At 44.5% G+C, this 16,918-nt stretch overlaps 1 protein-coding gene across 4 annotated transcripts in view; it reads left to right on the plus strand.

Moving 5' to 3' along the window:
• The window catches only part of LOC101400836 (heparan-alpha-glucosaminide N-acetyltransferase), a 32,793-nt gene that overhangs the window by 15,171 nt on the left and 704 nt on the right, over window positions 1–16,918 (plus strand). For 2 of the 4 annotated variants that reach the window (XM_087418618.1, XM_087418617.1), the window contains exons 6-17: window positions 3,323–3,392; window positions 4,044–4,153; window positions 6,068–6,144; window positions 6,865–6,895; window positions 8,501–8,661; window positions 9,797–9,912; window positions 12,188–12,309; window positions 12,652–12,778; window positions 13,694–13,780; window positions 15,498–15,575; window positions 16,191–16,261; window positions 16,356–16,468. In XM_087418618.1, coding sequence (XP_087274744.1) covers window positions 3,323–3,392; window positions 4,044–4,153; window positions 6,068–6,144; window positions 6,865–6,895; window positions 8,501–8,661; window positions 9,797–9,912; window positions 12,188–12,309; window positions 12,652–12,778; window positions 13,694–13,780; window positions 15,498–15,575; window positions 16,191–16,261; window positions 16,356–16,468 — 1,163 coding nt within the window. The remainder of the gene's footprint in view (window positions 1–3,322; window positions 3,393–4,043; window positions 4,154–6,067; window positions 6,145–6,864; window positions 6,896–8,500; window positions 8,662–9,796; window positions 9,913–12,187; window positions 12,310–12,651; window positions 12,779–13,693; window positions 13,781–15,497; window positions 15,576–16,190; window positions 16,262–16,355; window positions 16,469–16,918) is intronic. The other 2 variants (XM_087418620.1, XM_087418619.1) reach the window with 2 other exon arrangements.

Raw genomic sequence — 16,918 nt, forward strand, 5'->3', positions numbered from 1 at the left:
TATTCTTTGATTAAATGAATACTTCTTGTGTCCACCATGCCCAGTCCAGTCCTAGGCAGTGGGGACTAAATGTAGAAAAAGAGATGGTCCGTGACTTCAGGGAAATGATAACTTGGTTCTAATGGATCTTTGCCTTCAATCCTCCCACATGGCTGAAAAAGTAGAAGAAAATGCTTGAGAAATGATTATTTCTTTAGAGGATCTCACATCCTGCTTCGAAGAGAGTGGAGGTGGCCTGTGATGATTTTGGGAGGCGGCTGCTGTACTGGACCCTCTTCATCATCTCGGGCTCTGAGCCCGGAGGCCATCCCCTCTAGCCCCAGCCTCCCAGCTCCTCCCAGCTCCTCCCAGCCCCTCCCAGCCCAAGGACCTGGCAGCAGAGATGGAGGAGGAGATGTGGTACCTCCAACCTCAGCGTGGACTCGCTTTTCCTTGGTTAGGGTTAGCTGGGAGGGGGAATTCCTTCTCCTCTGCCTGATTAACAGCAATTCTGGGGAGAATGAATTAGTAGCCTGGAAAAGAAAAACAAAGTAAAGTAGATCAGGCCTGGTAAATCACCTTTCAAAGGAAAATTCTTTCATGTTTTAAAGGGAATAAGATTGATTGAATTTTCATATGCCCAGCCTGTTAGGGTCTCAGGAAAGATCGTAGATTTTATTGATGAGCTGTATCCAAGTTGGATGAAAGAACCTAGCCTTTAAGTCTGCTAGCATGGGGAAACCCTGTGACTTTGGGGAGTTTAGGCACTCTGACCCTCTACCTTGTGTGTCCTAGAAATAGTGTAATTCCTATAGCACAGGAGAAGCCTGACTGTGTGAGGGTAAAAGAACTACTTGCCGCTCAGCAGACGTTTAACCTAACTGCTTTTTAGGGAGAGAGCATAAGCCTAGCAGAGGAGTTTCATTTCTTTGAATTAAGATATTATCTTGTCAATCTTTTGATAAGATGCAAATGATGTTCAGGTTCATTAGGGTGTTTTCATTTGGTGCTTTTAAGATGAATGGATCTATTCCATCATGTTTTAAAGTAACTGGTAGCTGATATCAAGCTCTTGCTAAGGGAAGAATTCCACCCTTCTCACTGTGGAATTGAAACGCCTTTTTGCATGTGATTCTGCCTTGGCAGCCTGCTTGGCAGCCTTGCTTTGTTGGCAAAGCAAGAGTCCCTTGTACATTGCCCTGTCACTTTCCAGCATGCCCACGAAAGTCTGGGGAAGTTCAGATTTGTCTGAACCAGAAAAGAATCTGAAAAAGTAGTAAGAATAAAGCATCTCTTTCCTTTTCACTTGGAGAACAAGCATGTTCAAGAAAATTAACTGCTTTTTTTTCCATTTTAATTTTTAAATATCTTAACTTCTCCTTTTAACTCTTCCTTAGATGGCTCTATTTTAACGTTTTTCATGTGATGGTGATGTTATTAGTGCTGAATAAACTAGAAATGGGAGTTGAGTTGTGGGGAGAAAAACAGAAGAAATTAAAAATGTATGCATTGGATATACGGATCACATCTGGATACTGATTTGAACAATTAAACTGTAAAAAATCTATGAGACAGGGAAATTGAACTGGCTATTTGATGATATTAAGGAATTATTAATAATATTTTAAAATGCAGTAACAGTATTGTAGGTATGTTTAAAAATGAAAAGAGTCCTTATCTTTTACTGATGCATACTGAGGTATTTATGGATGAAATTATGTGATGTCTGTGATTTTCTTTAAAATGATCCATCCAAGGCAGGACAGAGGGCAGTGGGTGGGGTATAGACGAGGTCAGATGGACCGTGTGTAGGTGCTTGTTGAAGCTGGGTGATGGGTCCATGGCGGCCCATTATACTAGCTTGTCTACTTCTGCGTATGCTTGAAACTTTGCAAGACCAAAAAGAAAAAAAGGAAAGAAAATCCTATGTATTGGATAATTTAAATGTGCAAATTTTATGCAAAACATGTTTTTCCTGGGCTAAAATATACTTTTTTTTAATTAGAAATTTATTTTCGACTTCCTAAAATCTTCCATAGATGAGCATGAAATTGATTGCACTTTTCAGTATGAAGAGAGCTGGAAACACAGAACATAAAAGAACTTGCATTAAGTTAGAAATGTTATATTTGATTTCCACTAGAAAGTCCTTGATGATTTACAACCAAACTAAGATGTGCATTCTCTTGATTTTCTAATCAAAGAATTGTACTTACCAAAACTAAACATTTAATTATTCTCATATACCAAATAAAAAATACTAAGTATTCATTATTATTTGAAAAATAATAAATTGGCCTATGAGTTCTGAGTCCAAAAACACCGGTTTGCCGAGGTTGTTGGGTTGAGAAAGGGTTCTCTGTGGACTTCAGTAATCAAAGGTGGGGACATAGACCTAGAAAAGTTCTTGTTCTTATCGGCACGACAAACAAAAGAAAAGTGAAACCATCCGAGAAAATTTCGGGATTGTGAATAACACACAATATTATCACATCAAATCATTCAACAATCTGTAATGTATTGAAAATCAGGATCATTTCCACTTAAAAATGAAAAACAGGGTAAGTGAACCAAATCAGAATATAAATATTATGTGAAAGAGCTAAGATACACTTTTTTAAAGATTTTTTTCCAGGTATAAATCTCATTTTAAAGAAAAACCAGTAAATATATTTATCTTTTGTTAATCATGTAAATCAATTTTATATCATCTGGATATCATTTTGAACTAAAGCACCCATCTAGGAAAAAGAACCCAATGATGAACTATTTGAATCACTCCAAAGTTACTTTCAAACTTTCTCAGTGTGCATATATGCATTTTTATTTAGTGATAATCGCATCTGCGTATTGGGTTTTGCTTTTTGTATTTAATGGTTTATATTCGTATTTCTTTGTATGGACAGAGCCCACATTCTTGTGATTTTCCTAGCTGTATCTCCTCTGTCACCAGCTGCCACATACTGTGTTTAGTCTTCCTGTATTGAGTGCATTTGGTTGTTTACAATTTTTTGCTATTCTAATTTTAATAGTATTATTATCAAGAATTCCAGCCACAGGGAATGCTGATCCCATTTCACTCGCACAACAGCTCTTGAATGAAGGCACTATCATTATTCCTATTTCATTGATGAGGACACTGTGCTGTAAACGTCAGGCGTTCATAAGTACTGCTGCTATGAACTCTGATTTCTATTTTTGTTTTGTTAAGAAACTTTAAAATGTTTAATTCTTTGACTTGTATAGAATACGAACTTTAAAATTTTCTTTCAATTTGACATCCAATCATTTTGAAAATTCTGCCAAATGAAATATATTAACTGAGCCTTTTATTTGTTTACAGTTTGGATGACTTTAATAATTGGATTTCTAAGGCAATAAATTCCCGGGAAACTGATCGCCTCATCAATTCTGTGAGTTATTAGAATGTGTCGTCTGTGGTCTGGGTGGTTTTCTAGATTTGGAATGTGCAGTTCCCTATTTAATCATCACTGTTATCTGGCTTACTTAGTCTTATCTGTATTGTGGAAGGCCAGGTTGTGTGTCCTGCGTGCCTTCTCCCAGCTCCGGGAGGGCGCATCCCTTCTCTCTGCGGTGTGGCTGGGCCTCCGGGCTCATGGGACGCATGCTGTGGAGATGTGCTTCACTCTGCAGGCAGTTCTGTTGGACTGGTCCAGTTAAGTGGAGAGAGCGTCAAGATTAAAACAAAAGCATAAGAGACGTCAATGTGAAATCTATAAATATGATGGCCTGCTGTAATGATTGGAACATGTTATTGGTGTTAATAAATTCATATGGACATATTTGCTGGTACACTTGTACCGGGTGCACTTCTGGACCAGTTCTCTGTGGTCATTTATCAATATGGCCACTGCAAGCACAGCAGGAGACACAAAAATCAAAGTGAAAAACCAGACCTCTAGATGGGATCTGTACAAGAGGAAAGTATTCAGACCAACGGTCTTTAGTTTTCCGCTCTGTTAATTTCTTCCCTAAAAAACAGGAAAATGAAATTTACTCCTTAGCATTGTGAATTGTCATGTCTTTCTCCCCTTTCTCTGAAGGAGCTGGGCTCTCCAAGCAGGGCAGACCCGCTTGCTGGCGCTCCCCAGGTGGAGGCGTGGGCTCCGTCTGCAGCAGCGCAGCGCCTCCGCTGTGTGGACACGTTCAGGGGGTACGTGGGGCTCCCTTGTAACACGGTGTGTGCGGGTAGTCTAGGACTACACATAAACACACTTTTAACTTAAGATATTTTACATATCTTTTGCTTTCTAGGCTAGACAGGATTTCTTGCTGTAGACACAAATCAGTGGCCTCTCCCTCCTTGAGGACTGTCGTGATAGCCAGTTCATATGTTGCTAGAGAGGAGTAGTGGGACAAGGCCTGAGCCAGCGGCCACTGGTGTGTGGATCCTGCCGAGTTAAGGTCATTCACATTTGGGCACGTAGCTCTACATAGGGGCCCCTGTCCTTCTGCGCCCCTGTGTCCAGTCAGCAGCCTGACAAATGAGAAGATGTACCAGTCTAGAAACGAAACACCAGCCTGCGGAAGAGTCAGTCCTCATCCTTCATCCCTCTAGCAAAACAGCTGGATTGTCAGGCCCTTTAGATAGCAAATCCACAGAGTCATACAGTACCCTGTTGCTATTTTATAGTTCTGGTAGAAGAATGAAGGCTAGGACCAAACTCTGAAAATAAAGTATAAAACTATATAGCTGAAAATAAGTATCTAGGTATCAGGTCTTCCATTTCTACCCACTGAGGCCTTTTAAACCCCGTGGTAACCATATAATCCTGTCCCAGCCTCACCAGAGCTCTGAGTGCTCCTGGTGTGTGTATTTGAGGCCAGGTAATAATAGCAATAATGGTAATAATAATCATGACAATTGCTGACCAATTTTAACTTCTTACTGTGTTCCAGGCACTGTTCTAACTTGTCTTCATTTATTTAATCTCTTAGCAATCCTGTGAGGTATCTACTTTTTTTTTTTAATTTTTTTAATTAATTAATTTATTATTATTATTATTTGTTTTTGTGAGGAAGATCAGCCCTGAGCTAACATCTACCAATCCTCCTCTTTTTGCTGAGGAAGACTGGCCCTGGGCTAACATCTGTGCCCATCTTCCTCTACTTTATATGGGACGCCGCCACAGCATGGCTTGACAAGCGGTGTGTCGGTGCGCGCCTGGGATCCGAACCTTCGAACCCTGGGCCGCCACAGCAGAGCACGCGCACTTAACCACCATGCCACAATGCCAGCCCAGTATCTGCTTTTAATGTACCGGTTTTATAGGTGAAGAAATTGAGCCACAGTGTTAAGTAACTTGCACAAGGTCACTCAGGGACACAGTGGGACAGCCAGGATTTGATTCCAGGCAGTTGGGCTCCAAAGTTCCCACAAATTACGCCATAAACATACTAAAGTCTTCATTCCTGCGTTCTGTGGAAACAGCATCCAATAGCATATTCACAATCTGTTTTATTGTATTCCTCTTTCTCTCCAGTTCTCATTGCCGCTATTGGAGATGACATGTTCACAGGTGGAAAGGAACTAGCATTTATTAAGTACCTGAAATGTGCTGAGCACTGGTTTGGTGCTCTAATATACATTATCTCCTTAATAGTCCTGATGGTCCCTAGGTAAGGGGTGTTCCCTCTTTTACAGAGAAGCGTTCTGAGATAATTGATGAGAGTCCTGCCCAAGGTCTTATGGCTAATGAGAGAGAAGGACCCAAGAGTTGAGCCCTCAGCTCTGACTCTAATGCCTGCACACCTTCTACGACAGTTCTTTAACCTGAGACATCTGAATAATTAGCAAAAAATTGAGTAACCGGAAATGTTTTGCTTTGTTTTCCGGTTATACAGTTTAGTGTCACTGTACGTTTTTCTTAAGACATCATGTTGTAAACGTTCGCAACAGAAGGACTGTAGTGTAGGGCCCTGTTGTGGTGACTAGAAGCAGTAATTTCCACTCTTGAGGTGTCGTCTTGTGTCATGACTGCACCTTGTGAGTGTAAGTGTGTCTCCTGCCGGGCCACTCCTTGTCACAGGCACCAGCCCTGAGAGCCTGCTCCTTGTTGCTTTACAGGATAGCTCTCATCATCATGGTCTTCGTTAACTACGGAGGAGGGAGATACTGGTACTTCAAACATGCGAGTTGGAATGGTGAGACATTTCCTAAAGGTAGCATTGCTTACATAGACCCCTCAGAGAACTGTGGGTGGGACAGTCACTCAGCATTGCCCCTAGGAGCTCCAGAGATGAGGCCCCACCAACCTCCTTTGAGCCGCTGAGCTCCTGCCCCCTGGAATGACCTTCATATTCTTCTGTTGGCCCTTTAGTTTCATTCTCCCCTTTGTGTGCTGTGGCTCTCTGATGCTTCACTGTGAGAACACGCTGGCCCAGAGGTCTCTGCAGTAGGACTGTGAGGCTCTGCAGAGGATGTGAAGAATTTAGTTGTAAATGACCCTTGTCATATTCTAGGTATACCTTTTATTATAGCCATGTGGGAGTTCTGCCTTCTAAAACTCATGGTCCCCCTTGGGTTGCCATTGAACTGGGGTTGGTCTGAGTGGTGCTGAGTAATGGCTTTGAGTGTAACTCAGTAGTTGGTTTAAGAATGGGTTTTGAACAGCTCCACTTAAAGATAACAAACTTGTCCACAAGCTTCTAGTATGGTTCTCCTGTGCCCAGTTATGTTCTTAGGTAATTCCCCAGGCCCAGTGACTGGTTGCAGAGTCCCCAGGGAGGTCTCTGTGTTTCTTCGCAGTGAACTCTCTGAGTTTACTTTCCCTGTCAGTATGTGATGGAATCCATTCTAGATTTAGGAAGCACTTACATTCCAGAGTCCTTTTCCTCACTCTTTGTGCTTGTGTTATTTTGCAGGACTGACAGTGGCTGACCTTGTGTTCCCATGGTGAGTTGGCAGTCTACCACCAGCTCATCTGTAGGTCATCTCCATTTTTTTTTTCAGCTGATGCTGGAGCCTGTCTCTGAGACCAGCCTTGATTCTGGGCTGCAGGCCTGTGTTGCTCACAGGTCTCTGCTCTTACAAGGTTCTTCTTAAAGCTGTGTTACCGAATAGTTCTCATACTTGGCATAGTGCTTATCTAAGACATGCACACATAGGGCCGGCCCCGTGGCTTAGCGGTTAAGTGTGCGTGCTCCGCTGCTGGCAGCCCGGGTTCGGATCCCAGGCGCGCACTGATGCACCGCTTCTCTGGCCATGCTGAGGCCGCGTCCCACATACAGCAACTAGAAGGATGTGCAGCTATGACATGCAACTATCTACTGGGACTTTGGGGGAAAAAATAAATAAATAAAATTAAGACATGCACACATAAAAGATGAGTGATTTGGGAACACATTTTGTTAGTGTAGATTATAATTTACAAGATCTGGGAATCTTGTAAGAAATCATAAATTCTGAATATGTAGTTAAATTCCACTAATCCTGAAAACAAGTATTTTTAGGAAATAAAATCATATTTCCTAAAAGAAATGCAGTATGTTGGTATCAGGGCATTAGGATAAGTGTGAACAGGGCAGTGATAGTAGCAAATCACAGTGTGAAATTAGAGTGCAGTCACCAAACCCTGTGTCTGATCATCGTGGCTTGTTCACCTTGCTGAGGGGCGATGCCCTCCGATACAGTGTGGAGTGGTGTCTGCTGTGGTGCTCGGAGCAACTTTGCTCCATCGTTAGGAGGTGGTGCTGGCCGGTGGCTTGTGTCTTCGGTCCCTTGTGTTTCATGGCTAATATGAACTCAGGTTTTGGGGAGAGTTCCTTTTTGAGACAGATTTGGGTAGGAGGAGTTCTGTGTGCCTGCAGGCCTGGTAATGATTTATGTGCATTCTCTGTGAGGTTCCCTGCAGGAAAGTGGCTTGGTTCCTGTTCCTGTTGCTACAGTCTTTTACCCCAGTTAGGTGTCTCCAAGAAGGGAAGCCAGGAGACACGGAGGAACACAGCCAGAGCAGACTTTCATCTCTGTTAACCCCTTGCCAAATAATTAGACATATGAGTGTTCTGACTTTTTTTCAAAAAGAGGTAATTTAGTACAGTGAAAGAAAGCAAGAAAAGAGATGTGTGGCTGAGACAAAATCAGAAAAAAAAATGTAGCTTTCATTTTTTTTCAGGAGCAAGAGTGGGTTAGAAATGATTGAAATGTTGTGCTTGTTCCTCGAGGACTCTGAGGGTGACCCAGTGACTGGGGAGTTATTTGGATGGCAGCATCCTCATCATCATTTCTCTTTGAGAACTAAATGGAGGTTGTCCGTGGAAGTCGTGCTTAGTCCTGAAGACTTTCCTCCTGAGACAGGACTTGGAGGCCACAAACTTTACAGCCCAGCAGGGCTACTTTCTGACTCTTCCTCCACTATTAACCCGATGTTATTGCAATAATTGGCTACTTTAAAAAATCATGTGTTGCTTGTGTTATGTAGTAGATTATAAAATATTAGTGATATAGAGACAAAAAAAATTGGAAACGGTTACCTTATATTAATAGCTGTGTTTTTTTTAGGTTTGTATTTATTATGGGATCTTCGATTTTTCTTTCAATGACCTCCATACTGAAGCGGGGATGTTCAAAATTCAGATTGCTGGGGAAAATTGCGTGGAGGAGTTTCCTGTTAATCTCTATAGGAATCATCATTGTGAACCCCAATTATTGCCTTGGTCCATGTAAGTGTTTTTCCCCTCCATTTATATATATTCAGGTTGAAATATGGAAACTACGTGTTATAATTTGAAAGAAATGTAATTCCTTCATCTCAGATACCTGCAAAAAGTTATTAGAAAAGTGTATACGATGCTGGTATAACTTGGGGCATTGTTATTATTATCTTGGAATTTTAGACCTGGGAGGAGCCTCCAAGACCACTAAGACCCTTATGTTGTGCAAAGGAAGACTCTGAGGCCAGGAGAGGTGGAAGTGCTTTCTCCAGACGGTCTAAGTGAAGTGAAGGGCAGAGTAGGGACGAGAGCAGGTCCCCTGGTTCTCAGAGCCTCCCTGCTGCCACTTGAGTCTCATCAGCTCTCATGACAAGGCTGTCGTGTGGTAATGCAAGATCCCGCCTCTGTCGTCTCCTGTGTGCCAGCAGGGTGCCGGAAGGAATGACGTTTTTGCCGTCATTTTAGCGGTGCGAGTGAGACAGGAAAGCTGAGGGAGGGAAGTCCGCCCTATGCTGGGACCCAGATCAGAGTCGGGGAAGGCAGTGGTCGCTGTCCTCAAGGGACTCTCAGTGTCATTAGCAGAAGAGGACACAAATATCTAGACAGGAGCCAAATGAAGCCCTCAGACTTGAGGCATGAGGGGGAGTAGATGTCACTTCGAGTTGGGGTCATAAGGGAAGGTGTCACATGAGAGTTGATTTAAGTTATCTCCAAAAGTGGGCCACTGTTCCCAGTAGGATTCGTTATAGGGTTACACTCTTCCAGTGAAAGTCATGTAGTCTGTCGGGCAAGGAGAGGCCGTCAGTGGCCTGTGCTGGATCTTTAAGTTCCTGGTGGATGTGAGAGTTGAATCTGTGGTCCTAACGGGAAAGGGCCGGAGATGAACTTCAGGGCCAAGGGTCGTCCTGGCTCTGTGCCCACACGTGAGGAAGACACTCTTGTTCTTATCCCAGTCTCCCCGCTGGCCAGCTGTCTGCTGTGAGTCTGAGCCATGTCTCCTGACTGTATGTATTTCCATCTCCAAGAGCCTAAAAAAGACTTACTTAGGTGTAACAAAGATATGTCTTCCCCCTTAGAAACAGCTGATGTCATGGGTGAGATGAGAAGTGCTGGCTGACTCTTCACCTCACTGTCCCTTCTGCAGTGTCTTGGGACAAGTTGCGAATCCCTGGCGTGCTCCAGCGGTTGGGGGTGACGTACTTTGTGGTTGCCGTGCTGGAACTCCTCTTTGCTAAACCTGTGCCTGAAAGTTGTGCCTCGGTGAGAAACCTATTTAACAAAAGAGGGGAGGGGCCGGCCTGGTGGCTTAGCGGTTAAGTGCGCGCTCTGCTGCTGGCGGCCCAGTTTCGGATCCCAGGCGCGCCGACGCACCGCTTGTCAGGCCATGCTGTGGCGGCGTCCCATATAAAGTGGAGGAAGATGGGCACGGATGTTAGCCCAGGGCCAGTCTTCCGCAGCAGAAAGAGGAGGATTGGCATGGATGTTAGCTCAGGGCTGATCTTCCTCACAAAAAAAAACACCAAAAACCCGGGGGGGCGGGGGGCGGCAATCATTGTATGGTTTTTAGAACTTTCTTTAGTCCTGAGTGCAGTACTGTACTTCAATAGACTTTAACTCTGTTAGTCAAATGCTTTTTTTTTTCCTTTAATTAGTTATTTTTATTTAGTCTTTACATCATTCATTTTTTTTATTGTGGTAAAAAACACATAAGATTTACTCTGTTAACAAATTTTTAAGTGTCCAGTAATCAAATGCATTTTGATGGCATTAAATAATATCACCATCATCCATCTCTTGGGGCATTAGAGCCAATTTTTCAATTTCTTTGTGGTTCAAGATATACAAAAAACTTAGAACATTTCACTGTCTACACAAATGCTAGAAAGGTGCAACTTGGAGAGGAAGTGCCAAGATAGGGATGGGAGAATGACAGAGTTGTCCTGGGCTATTTCACATTTCTTCTTTGTAAGAAGTATGTGAGAGGCTCACCACTTGGTGATTACTTTTTGTCTTACTATAAACTGCTGAGTTGAGTTTACCAAGGTGACAGCTATTTTGTTTTCCCCAAGCAGAAATAGAAATTCAGGTGGAAATGTTTAAACTCTTCATTTGGGGTCCTACTTCACAATAAATTAATAAAGCTGTATTCGTTTTCCAGCTTCTTTCATATATGTAACTAGCAAATTCATCACTGAATCCCGAATTCTCTTGGTTCTTCCGGTAGTGAGCGCTCGGTTATATGTTCTTGAGGTGCATTTAATCATTATCCCTTTACCTCCTCTGCCCTCCCGTTGGTGTATCCTTGCCCTCTGCCATAGATTTCCTGAAGGAGGGGTGAGACTCGACATGGGCAAGTGAACACAAGCTTGTTGGCCGCATGTGGGGCCTGAGGGTCTGTGGAGGCTTGTCCGCCATGGTGGAGCAGGGGGTCGGGTGGGACACCAAGAATAGGTGGGCTGCACCCTTCCTCCTCCAACCAGAACAGCTCTGAATGTTTAAATTTCGTTTTCCTTTTTTAAAATTTGTTTTTAATTTCTTTTTTTTGTCAGCTTTATTGACATATAATTCACTTACCATAAAACTCCCATGTTTCAAGTATCCAGTTCAGTGATATTTAGTATATTCACAGAGTTGTGCAGTGATCACCACTATCCAATTCTAGAACATTTTTATTACTCCAGAAAGAAAGCTCATACTCACTACCAGCCTCTCCCCATTCCCCCAGCCCTAGGCAACCTCTAATCTAGTTTCTGTCTCTATAGATTTGCCTGTTTGGACATTCCGTTTCATATAAATGGGATTATTGAGTATGTGGTTTTTTGTGTCTGGCTTCTTTCACTTGGCATAGTGTTTTTCAAGGTTTATCCATGTTGTGCCATGTGTCAGGACTTGATTCCTTTTTACTGCTGAATAATATTCCATTTTATGAGTGTACCACATTTTGTATCCATTCATCAGTTGGTGGATATTTGACTTGTTTCCACTTTTTGGCTGTTATAAATAATGATTCTGTGTACATTTGTGTACAAGTTTTTATGTGAATGTATTGGGTAAAGGATTAGAATTGTCTACTGATATCTTTTTTTTTGTGAGGAAGATCAGCCCTGAGCTAACATCTGATGCCAATCCTTCTCTTTTTGCTGAGGAAGACTGGCCCTGGGCCAACATCTGTGCCCTTCTTCCTCTACTTTATATGGGACGCTGCCACAGCTTGGCTTCACAAGCGGTCCCTCGGTGCGTGCCTGGGATCCGAACCTGCGAACCCCGGGCTGCTGAAGCGGAGTGTGCACACTTAACCGCTGCACCACTCGGCCGGCCCCCACTGGTTTCTTTTTAACTAATGTTTTACTGTGATATTTCATAGAGAGGGAGCATCTAAACAAGAGAATACACAAGGAACAACTGCGTCCGTTGTTGTCTTAGTACCCTAAAGGCCAAGAGAAGAATCGCAGGGGATCTCCCAAATACATATACTGCATGTTATTTTTGGTTCTCCTTGCGTCTGGTCCATATATGTTTTCATGCCCTCCCTCAGGAGAGGGGCTGCTCTTCTCTTCGAGACGTCCTGTGCGGCTGGCCCCAGTGGCTCTTCATCCTGATGCTGGAAAGCATCTGGCTGGGTTTGACCTTCCTCTTGCCTGTTCCTGGATGCCCCACGTAAGTGAGCCGCGTAGGTTATCCCTTTTTGCATGTCGTTTTCTGCCAGTCAGAAGAATTCTCTTCCCCTCTTTCTTCTCCTTTGAGGCACACTTCGTATTGGGAGAGGAGTCTGGTGTGTGTCCAGAGAAGTGTCTCAAGGAGGTTTTTTTCAGGGTCAGTTTGAAGGGAAGGTGGGCTTCCCGCCTTGACATGCCAAAGCAGCCTTGGCGAGCGCGCAGCGCTGAGGGCTCTGGGGCTGGCGCGTGCTGGAGGCTCGTCGCTGGGCTGCACGGGTAGTCGGTATATGCCCTGCTGCCCTCTGAAGTCTCGTCGATTGAGCCCCTGTTCTCACCCCCCCAGTGGTTACCTGGGCCCCGGTGGCATTGGAGATCTGGGGAAGTACCCGAACTGCACTGGAGGAGCTGCCGGCCACATCGACCGCCTGCTTCTGGGAGAGGGCCACCTTTACCAGCGCCCTTCCTCGACTGTGAGTGAGCCCGCCTTATCCTTGGAGCTGGACACCTGCAGCTCTGAAGTAAAGGAAGAGAGAACTGGATGGCCAGTTTTGAACTGTGTCCATCTAATAAGCTATGATGGGAACTAACTTGTGTTTGAAGAGCTGGTGACTTTAGTGACTTTAATGTTCAGGAAGGGGCAGTGTGTAAACATCACTTTGGATTTTAGTGAGAGCACATCGTATCAAGTGTGTAGCGTGGTGCTTTCTGTCTGTCTCGGGTCGGATTTCCTGGCAGCAGACCTGAGACAGAGTTCATCTGTAGGACCTTTATCAGGCAGTCCTTCTGGGGTCAACACTGCCGGGGAACGAAGGGAGCAGGGCTGGGCCCAGGGCGCAGTGGAACTGCGTTGCAGTCACACGAAGGCCTCAGCGGATCTCGTGGGAGGCTGGGGTGGCCCTTCAGAGCTGTTCTGAATTAGGGTGAGGGATTGGGCCCTTGCTGTCCCTGGGTAGGTGTGGACTGCCCCCAGCAAGGGCTGTGGCTCCTAGAGAGGCAGCTCTTCACTCAGGGATGCGTCTAGAAGAGGGACTTGGCTGAGAGCTTCTGGCCGTTAATCATTCTAGCAGCTGGGGAATGAGCGCTTCCGTCCTGAAAGGGGCAGGCGGGGTGTCTGGGGTCCACGGCAGTGTCCACCACACTGGACAGTGCCAAACTCCGGCAGTTTCCACAATAACAATTTCGTTTATAATACAAGAATACAAACGTATTTTTAGTGATTTTTGCCTTAGAAGAAGATAGGAAGCGTTGATGGTACGCAAGGTTGACCAGATAGTGACCCTGAGGATGGCGGAGGTGGGTGCCCAGTGTCTGACCACGTGTGGTCTCGGGCTGTCATGTGCATGTGCACGTCAGTGAGGGCATGCCCCTCTCGCCTGTCTTGTCAGGTGCTGTATCACACCCAGGTGGCCTATGACCCGGAAGGCATCCTGGGGACCATCAACTCCATTGTGATGGCATTCCTAGGAGTTCAGGTATCTCTTCATTTCATTAGGATACATTTTTCTGACAGTTTGTGATGACTGATTCAGTGTTCATTCAAAACCTATTTCATTAAAGTATGTAATTGGAAGCATATCTTCTTCTGTGTATTACAGGTCTCATAAATTCTGTTTGTGTTTGACAGATTGTCACAGCTAGAAGTTACTAAAATTCAGCACATTCAAATAATTAGGTATAATTTGTATATCTCAAAAAAATTCTTATTATTTGTATGGCTTATCGTAGCAGTGGAGGCCCAGCAGTTTCTGGGTAAAAGATTTCCCCGCTGGAGTGTGCAGTGTTTGTGTACTGGTGATGAGGGGAAGTCACTTGTCACGCTTCTTTTGTACACGTTATGTGGTTTCAGGTTGTGCATATTCTATGCCAGAGTCAACACAGGTATTCTTGGTTTGTCTCAGATGCAATTTTGTTAAAATTCTGAACACTCTAGATTTTTCTTTTTAAAGTTCTCCTAATGGGTGTTTGAAACTGTTAGCTGAGGGGAGCTGAGAGAGGAAAAGACATGTAAAGCAGCACTAATAGAACTTGCTGTGATGATGAAAGTATTCTGTATCTGTTCCGTCCGCGTGGCTATTGAGTACTTGAAATGTGGCCAATATGACTGAGGAACTGAATTTTTAATTTTATTTAATTTTAATTAATTTAAATTTAATTTTAAATAGTCACATGTGGCTAGTGGCTCCCATATTGGAGTGTGCAGGTCTAAAGCATATACATTTTGGTGATTAAATCATTTCATCTTTAGAAATACTGCCCTTATCTCTACAGCACTTTACAGTTTACATTGGGTGCTTTTACATATATTCCTTCAATTGCTGCACGTGCTCTCTGGGCAGATCTGCGCCTGTGGGAGCAGCCCAGGGTGGGGTTAGAGTGCAGACCTGGCCGCCCTGCCGCTCACCAGCTGGGAGCCTGGCCGGGTGCCCTCAGCCCTCTGCTTCACTCGCACCTCCGTCGTAAAGGCGTTGAGAGGATGCATTAAGTTAATTCACGTGAAGTTCTAAGAACTGGCACATAGAAAACATTCATACGTTTTAGCTATTATTACAAATTGTTATAAACACTTTCTTACCCTTTGATGTTTTCAGAAATTAATTCCTAATTTCGGGGGATTTTCATGCAAAGGCCGGATTTGACTGTTTTTAGAATGTTTCCCTGCCCACAGCTCCACCCTGTCCCTGTCCCTCTCCTGTACTGCTGCCAGGCTGGGCCATCTGGCAGGCCAGTCTGAGCTCGTCCAGTGGTACTTTTTGGGGGAAACTAAGTGACTTTCCTTGGCTCCCCAGCACCGATGGAGAAAGCCCGAGCCTCTTGGTGAGACCTGCAGGCCCCCCTGCCCACACGTATCAGCCTCCCCACCCACCAGGTGTCTGCATTGCCCGCAGCACCTCGGGGAAGCCATGCTTTCTCTCTGGTTTTGACATTCTTCTGTGCATGCTGTTCCTTTCTACCCAAATGCTCCTGCTTTGCGCTCACACCCTCAACTTGACGGCACCTTCTCTCTCTTCCCCGCGTCCCTCCACTGTGCCTCTCTTTGCTCCTAGTCGAGGGCAGGGGTTCCGCTCCATTCCTCTTTGTTGTCCAGTGTCCCGCAGAGTGCCTGGCAGATGACACGTAAGACATGGATGAATATGATGTGAGAACATAGCTGCGGTGATTCTCTTGCTCATACTGTGTTTCCTTTTCCAGGCAGGAAAAATACTCTTGTATTACAAGGATCAGACCAAAGACATCCTGATCAGATTCACTGCCTGGTCTTGTTTTCTAGTAAGTAACCGACGTTCCTCACTCAGGTTCCATTTCTTCACACGACATATTTAAAAGAAATAAAATGTTTAGCAACTCTGGTATGGCAGCTGTCACCACGTCACAACAGTGACATTCTTCACTTGAATGACAGAGAGGAACAGATCTGTACACCTAAATTCTCAGGTTTGTATTCTTAGGAAAACGTCTTTATAAGTAAGTCAGTGTTTGCCATCAGCAGCCAGTGGGGAGCGCGTGCATGGGTTCTGGTGGCGAGCCGTACCCGAAAGGCCAGGCAAATGGTCACGGTTTCCAGACACCAGCTTCCAGACTTACAGGTGACAAAAGAGTTGTGAGGTTGACTGTCCCTTTGCCCCTGACATAACCGGTCTTCTCAGGACTCGCTCTGATTTATCAGTTAGTTTACCTTCAACTCAGAGGAATGCTGACAAGATATTTTTTGGAGAATATTTTTAGTTATGCATCTTAAAAATATTTTTCCACTTAAAAGAATAAAATATAAGGCACAATTTTCAGCCCTCCCTAAGCAATTCAATAACTAATATTTTTCAGTTTTGAAACACAGTTGTTTTTTGAGATAGTATAAAAAACTAACATCCTTCTCCCCCATTGTAGGGGCTTATTTCTGTTGCTTTGACGAAAGTTTCTGAAAATGAAGGCTTTATTCCAGTAAACAAAAATCTCTGGTAGGTATAGATACTGTCATTTTAGCTCTGGCCATCGAACAGGCTGACACCGGTCGCGCTCGGGAGCACTGAAGCCCTCGTTCCCTCCTCCCAGGTCCATTTCCTACGTCACCACGCTCAGCTCCTTTGCCTTCTTCATCCTGCTCGTCCTGTATCCCGTCGTGGATGTGAAGGGTCTGTGGACAGGAACCCCCTTCTTTTACCCCGGCAAGTCACCCCTCACCCCAGACAGAGTCGATGATGGTGACCCCGTGGGCTGGCCCAGAGACAGTGGAGTGTGCCCAGTGCAGAGGCCTCAAGCCACAGCCCAGGTGGCCTGTTTCCAAGATGCAGGCCTCGGAGGGAGAAAGCATGCTGTCCCAGGCCACGCACGATGTCACTGGCCTGTTCCAAAGCAGTCCGCCCCATTTCACTCACTTAGACCGTGGGGTCATAAATGCGTTCCACTCATTTCTTCAGGCGATACTGAATTGTGGGGGATCAGAAACGATCTGGGGCATATCATCCTGTTTCTAATACTTGAGAAATGGGGCCATACTTTCTTTCGTAATGTAAACATACTACCTTACAGATTATACATAAGAAATATCGAGACACTATCAAGAGAGAAACAGTATGGCCTAGGTGCAGTTCTGCCTGAAGGCTGAGAGACCTGGT

The sequence above is a fragment of the Ceratotherium simum genome, chromosome 28, assembly GCF_057802395.1.
Source record: "Ceratotherium simum simum isolate JZ-2026a chromosome 28, ASM5780239v1, whole genome shotgun sequence".
NCBI classification, from domain to species: Eukaryota; Metazoa; Chordata; class Mammalia; order Perissodactyla; family Rhinocerotidae; genus Ceratotherium; species Ceratotherium simum.